Source organism: Aplysia californica, unplaced genomic scaffold, assembly GCF_000002075.1.
Source record: "Aplysia californica isolate F4 #8 unplaced genomic scaffold, AplCal3.0 scaffold00049, whole genome shotgun sequence".
In the NCBI taxonomy this organism is placed as follows: Eukaryota; Metazoa; Mollusca; class Gastropoda; order Aplysiida; family Aplysiidae; genus Aplysia; species Aplysia californica.
The window spans coordinates 1251080-1258253 of NW_004797319.1; the positions used below are offsets into that span (position 1 = coordinate 1251080).

The window sequence follows — 7174 nt, forward strand, 5'->3', positions numbered from 1 at the left end:
AGAGAGAGAGAGAGAGAGAGAGAGAGAGAGAGAAGGATAGCAACTGAGTGTGAGAGATGTTACAGCAGCGACAATTTTAAAAAATAAACTGTAAACTATTTATTTAGACATACCATTGTGGTTGACGGGGAAAGATCAGTAATGATAGAATTTGTATTGAGCAAATTTCCGCTCAACAGCAAACTCTCCGCGCTTTACAATCTATCAGTATTACACATGCAGACCAGATAACAATCTGAAACAATCTCAAATTCCTAGAAAGCACATGGTGCAAGCTGCCTGTTTATGGGCGATAGAACACTAACATACTGATAAGATCTTCCGCTGTCTACGACCCATTCACATCTGGGTGAAGTGAGGACAATTCGTGTAAAGTGCCTTTCAAAAAGACACAACACTGGGCTTGAGATTCGGACCCCCGAACCCGCAACCTCGCGATTACGAGTCCGGTAGCTTAACCACTTGACTACCGACGCAGATGATTTCTCAACAAAACCGAAACAACGACACTGCATGGTATCTCACTACCTCAGAATTATATAGTTCTATCAGACGTTTTGGACGTTTTTGAGTTACTAAGACCATAAGATCAGAAATCAAATGTACTATCTGCTCTATCAAAATCGTTAGATTATTCCGAGTCAATATCAAGGTATTCAAAGAACTGCCTTCGAAAAAGCTTGAAATATTATTGTGAAACTCAACATTTTTTACGTCAAATTTTTCAAAATTAGGCACTGAGAAGATAGAACTTTGCAATTCTGATTTAGCGATCTGTAGTTTACCTGTAAATCCAGCTGGACAGAAGCACTGAAAGTCCAGTGGTTCCGGACCGTCCACGCAAGTAGCACCCTCCGCACAAACGTCCGAGAGACACTCGTCTTCAGGTTCGTCGCAGTTGGGACCAGAGTATCCCTGTAAACACTCAGAGCAGACGTAGGATCCGAGTAAGTCCAGGCACTGGCGGGAACCACACGGGAACACTTCTGGGAAGAAGCACTCGTTTACATCTGAAGGTGGAAAAATTATGGGAATATGTCAAAGAGGTCATTTGGAACATGTTCAAGTTCAGAATATACTATGTACAGCTGTGAGAATGCTGACTAATATCTGGTTTACTTTTTTTTTGTGTGCAGGTAATGTTTAAAATTGTTTTAGTTGCCTTAAAAATAATATAGAAAATCATCCTCTTTGTCTTCATCTTTACTACTTGGTGGTAGTACGCTGTTCCTTTACTTTTTAGCCCCGCAACGCCACTGTTTCTTATTGTTGTTCCTATTGTTGTTGTTGTTGTTGTTGTTGTTGTTGTTGTTTGTCGTCATCGTTATTTTCTGTTGTTGTTGTTGTTGTTATCTTCCTCTTCCTCTTTCTCAACTTCAGTGCGTGCACGTTCACACAGGCATGTAAACACACACACACACACACACACACACACACACACACACACACACACACACACACACACACACACACACACACGCACGAACACACACACACACACACACAGCCATACTCACAAGCACTTACACACACACACACACACACACACACACACACACACACCCGTTGCATACCTTGACAGTGTGAGCCCTCCCTGATGACCAGGTCTCCTCGTATGTAAGGCAAGAATTGCGTCCAGGCTATCACATCCCCTGGTGTAGGGCTGCACGTCCCAGCGATTGATCTGATCTCAGGGGAAGTAAGCACCCGTCCATAGACATTTAATTGAGTTATCTCCCCTTCGTAAACTTCCCATGCTTGGTCTCTATGGTAGGGGTTTCGTTGTCCTGGAGAAATTAAAAAATAAGAAAGAACGAAATAAGGGAAAGGAACTGCACACAAAAGGGAAAAAAGGGAGGGACGGGTTTGCTAAGAAGTGCTTTTAGTTTTATACATCGGCACTTTTGAAATCCAGCTTATACGGCTTGACGAGCAATGCTAGGGTCTTTTTGTGGTTGGTTTTGATTTTTTGCTGCTTGTTTTGTTTCTAGTCCAAAGGTAATGTAGGCTACTACAAAATACACATGAGGTATTGGTATACCGATAGCTCGGCTAGTATCCTGATAAATTATTGTGGGGGGATGGCATGAACTAAAATCAAATGGTACCACATTCGAAATAGAACTCCCAACTAACATCCACTAATTATTGGAAGAGTTAATTGAAAACTGCTGAACATTGAACAATTCAGAAATCGGTCTTATGTTGTCTTTTGGAAAGACACTTTCCGTGTTTTTCTTTTTTTTCTTTTCTTTTTTTTGTTTTGCATCTGGCTCGATCCTGTTAGAGAAGGTCGTTGAATTCGGAGTCCCCGCCTCCTAAATAACCTTAAAGTGTTGCAAATTGTGTACCTATATCATTTCGTTTTGGGAGTCTTAAAAGCTTTCAGACTTACGTGTCATTTACCTAACACATACTTGCCACCTATCTTAGACAGACTTCTCACTTACCAAAAGCTTACTTGTCACTTCCTTATGACATACTCGTCACTTACCTGAGAATTACTTGCCACTTACCTGAGACTTACTTGTTGTCACTTACCTAAGACTTACTTGCCACTTTCCTACGTTTTACTTGTGACTTACCTAACACTTACTCGTTCCTTACTGAGACTTACTCGTCACTTACCTAAGACTTCCTTGTCCCTTATCCTGCACTTACTCGTCGCTTAGCTGAAACTCACTTGTCACTCACCTAAGACTTACTAGTCATTTACCTAAGACAACAGACGTATCACCCGGGATCAGCGGCAAGGGTAGGTCAAGGCCACCGGCTGCTACACTTGAGCCGTTGAGGAAGACTGCCCACGCGTCTTCCCCCGAATCCCAGATGGCGCAAAGGTGAGACCAGGTAAAAGGAGGTAAACTAACATTGGTCATCTTCTCTTCATCAAATATCTGAACCTGAGAATTCACAGGGAAAAAGAGTTCAGTTAGCTCAGTTGGTATCATATTGAGCTATGGTGTGGATGGCCATGGTTCGAATTCCTAATGGGGTATTCTTGGACTTTGGTTAATTGGGCTTCTCCTACAATGTAGTTGGGTCAGACCTATAGGGGATGGGTGTTGGAATGGGAGATGCTAGCTCAAAAATAGCCTTACAATGTTGAAAGAGACTTTAAATCCACGCTAAATAGCACCTATCACACTCTGCAGTATCTTGTTCTATGTATTTTATAACTATAGTTGATCTTGGAGAAGGGACTTCGATTCAGAATTGAACGAGATGGGATTTAGCTGGATACAGGACAGAAGTATATGGAGAGTTTTTGTTCGTGGCCTATACACTATACTCGGGCAAGGGGTGAACGTGACCACTGCTGATGACTGTAATTAATAATTTTGATCTTGTCGTTCTACCATTACATGAACTGACCATGATCTGATCGGTATGCCTGATGGCGAAAGTGACGTCAAAATCTCGTGGTCCACCGTCTTCCCTCCAACTTGGGTTCAGGTTTGGCGTGCGGAGCAAGTTGAAGGTCACAAGAGAGGCAAAGGCTGCCAGAGGTAAGGGCCGGAACCAGGCGCACAGCGTCATAGAGGTCAAATCTGGCATCAGTTCAGGGGGCAAAGACACAAACTGACCATCAGGTGCTCGTGGCTGAAAGACCAGGTCGTAGTCTGGAGACACTTCTGGGAAAAATTTAGATGGCCTTTGTTAGTGTTACGTCTTTTAAAATGTACCGGGTAGGTGTTTTTATGCCCCTATCGATATAATTCAGATCAGTTAGGAGGTGAGCTTCCCACTCTGCTTGCCAGGACCTACCCAGCCTGAGAGTTGTACAACATCCCAGCTGAAGAACCGAAATGCTCAATAAAACATTATCTCACTTGGGAATCGAACTCGGGTCTCCTGCGTACGACGGCGAAGCACCTAACTGCTACACCAACGACTATTACATCTTTGTAAGCTGTAAAAAAAAGTAAAAACTTCCTTGCCTTAACTTGCCGGCACATCTTAACTAGCATGTTTCGAAATCTGTGCCGAGATCTAGTTTCTTTAACAGTCGACGTTTGCTCTGCTCACATCCTTTAGGGATGGAAACAAAAGAAAACAACAATATGTCTCGTCACAAACGTTCTACGTTCATTGAATGAACGCAAATCTGAAATCTAGTACAGACAAGAACTGTACCTCCCCTCTTTCGCTCGCGGCCGTTATCCATAATACATAGATTATTTTCACCCTCATCTCCCTCACACTTTAAACCCTTTCACTGTACATATACAATTTTCCAAAATATTGGATTATCTATGGATCTTTGCATGCACATACTGCCTACACATGCCCAATGACTGTCCCACCAACCCCACCCTTCAACAAAAATACAAACAAAAAACAGAAACAAAAACAAAAACAAGTATCTTCTTACCCTCGTCACAGGATACACCTGACCGCCCGGCCGGGCACTTGCACAGGTATGACAGCTGGGCATTGATACAGGTAGACCCTTCACTACAGGGGTTCGAATCACACGGGTTGATTTGTGTCTCACAAAGGCTTCCTGTAAAATCGAAATAATTACAGTGGCTCAGTTTACAACTATTGTTATCCATGTACGTACGCACGAATGTGCACTCACACGAGCACACACAGACGACGTAACATAAACACATACACAAACACACATACACACACTTTCTCTCTCTCTCTCTCTCTCTCTCTCTCTCTCTCTCTCTCTCTCTCACACACACACACACACACACACACACACACACACACACACACACACACACGACAAGGCACAAAAGGATACAAATACAAATACATTAGTTTTCTTCCTCTTCTGTCTCACTCATTCGCCCGTTCCAACTATCTCTTCTTGTTTTATTCACCCCTTAACCCTTGGGGAAATTGGTTTCTCAGTAATAAATAATAAGCACTGGGGTGTACTCGTACGTACATGGTTACGGCAGATATACAGACTTCAACATAAGTTAAGGACCACTTGCAAACACACGGAGTGGTCTTCTTGGGTCAACCTGCACGTAGGCCTTCTTGGACTGATCCAGTGGCTTGATGGCGCTGCCTTAGGCGGACAATGACAGAGTGTGACACTGCAAACATTCTGGCAACTTCTCGGGTCCCAACTCCATCCTGTTGCAATGCTACAGGCCTGGAACCATCAAAGTCTACCAGCTTTCGTCTTGGTGGCATATTGATGCGATACTGGATTTTGCGCAAACAGCGGCTTATAATGCCACCAAAATGAGCACAGTTCGAGACCGTACGTCCGTTTATGATGTGCACCAGAAATTTTTACTGAGAAATGTCTGTGGTGTAGCATAAAAGTCGACAAAGAACAGCAAATGAGGCTAAAGTTCCCTGAGGATTTCCGAGCTGCACGTGGTGGTTTTGCTTCTTAGCTTTGTAGTACGCATTGGTAACCCATTAACACTTCCAGAGCAAAAAATTTTGAAACATTCCTTGCTGTCTTTTTCCGGATTTGTTAAAATCACGGGAGTCTGTCAAGGTGGTCCTTAACTTATGTTGAAGTCTGTAGTAGTCAATAGGCACATGGTATTGTCCGATGTACAACCCACATGCATCCAGCCAAGCTGAATCTGTATGTTATTGTCATAAAACAAAGCTTCATCTCTCGGAAAATGCTTTATCCACAGATGTATAATATGGTTGTTTAGGTAATTAAAAAAACACCAAAAAAATAACCAAGCAGAGTAGAAACACAAGTAATAAAAATAATTTTAAAAATTAATTGCAAGCGAAAAGCAGGTTGAGGTGGGGGTGGTGGTTTAGGGGTGGAAGGGAAGAGGGGGTGGGGTGGAGACAGGATTTTATTAAAGACAAAAAGGGCGAACAAAAATGAAATACCAGTAAGAAAAAGACTTTTATTGGAAGCGAAAAGGGGTTGAGGTGTGTGTATGTGTGTACGTGAGTGTGTGTGTGTGTGTGTGTGTGTGTGTGTGTCTATGGGGGAAGGGGGGGTTTCGGGTTAAAGAGTTACGGGAAATAAAAATGTATTCTCTGATCCAAAAGTCACATACCAATAAAGCCAGGCAAGCAGAGGCACTCAAAGCCGCCAATAAGGGTGTTGCAGGCCCCCGCGTGCATGCATGGATGGGAGGAACAGAGGTCAAAGGTAACATTGCACGAGCTGCCTGTGAATAAATACAAGCGAGCACACCGTTAGCAAAGTTGGTATCATGCTTGACTACAGACTGGAAGGACACAACGGGACGTTCTGAACATGGGTTGTTTTGGGGATTTTTTCAAGACTCTCTACCAATTTAGCTGAGTCTTATTGGAGATGGGCGTTGAATTTGGAGGTCCCAATGATCCAGCAGTGTTGAATGGGGTGTTGAAGCTATCATCATCATCCAGTGCCAGATCTGCGACAGACATTGGCGATTCATTTCTTTACTCGGATGCTCTCAAAAAAGCTACGTTTCCCTGACCTTTCCCTGTTACCCATTTGTTTAGGTTCCCTAAGTATGCTGTTCTGGGCCTACCCTCGCTTGCCCTCATATTTTGCCAGTGAGAGCTAGATGTTCAAGACCCTATGTCTATTCAGGTGTCCCAAAAACTGCATTTGTAGTTTCCTGATTATTTTTTAACATTGAGCGTCCCACGTGGGCTTCATCAAGCACTACTCTTTTGATTTCTTTTCTTCCACGATACTCTTAGCAGTCTCCTAAGAAACCACATTTCTGTTGCCTTTGTGAATGCATGTATGAGCATCTGTGTTTTTATTTTTTTGTGCGGCCGTGCGTTTGTATTTGCCCAAAATGTGACAAGACAAAGCCCAAAATGGAGCTCCCAGTAGAGGAGAAAGAGAAAAGGGCCGATATCCAACTGGGAACTAGATCTCGGACAGATGGGGCACAGCTGGCAGGAGGTAGAGAAGATGTCCCAGAAAAGAGACAGGTAGAGATCCGCTTCTTGGCAGCCTTCACCCAATACCAGGATAAAAGAAGCAGATGATGAAGTCGTGATGACGTGCTTGTATAACTGTAAAACAAAGGGTGTATGTATGTGAGCATGTCCGCGCACTTTTTTCAGCGTATCGGAAAGCTTAGTTTTTGTGAACACGTATTTGGGTGGGTTTGTGCGCAGTTACTCAAGTATGACTGTAAAGGTAGGTTGATGTGTGTGTGTGTGTGTGTGTGTGTGTGTGTGTGTCTGTGTGTGTGAGTGTGTGTGTGTGTGTGTG

The 7174-nt window shown here is 43.3% G+C and overlaps 1 protein-coding gene across 1 annotated transcript in view; it reads right to left on the reverse strand.

Annotated features, from left to right (window-relative positions):
- The window catches only part of LOC101851711 (sushi, von Willebrand factor type A, EGF and pentraxin domain-containing protein 1), a gene marked incomplete in the record, with an annotated part of 56468 nt that overhangs the window by 9000 nt on the left and 40294 nt on the right, over positions 1-7174 (reverse strand). Inside the window, 6 exon segments of the mRNA XM_013079346.2 lie at positions 786-1010; positions 1575-1787; positions 2717-2903; positions 3376-3635; positions 4376-4507; positions 6009-6122. Of these exon segments, the coding sequence (XP_012934800.1) occupies positions 786-1010; positions 1575-1787; positions 2717-2903; positions 3376-3635; positions 4376-4507; positions 6009-6122 (1131 nt within the window).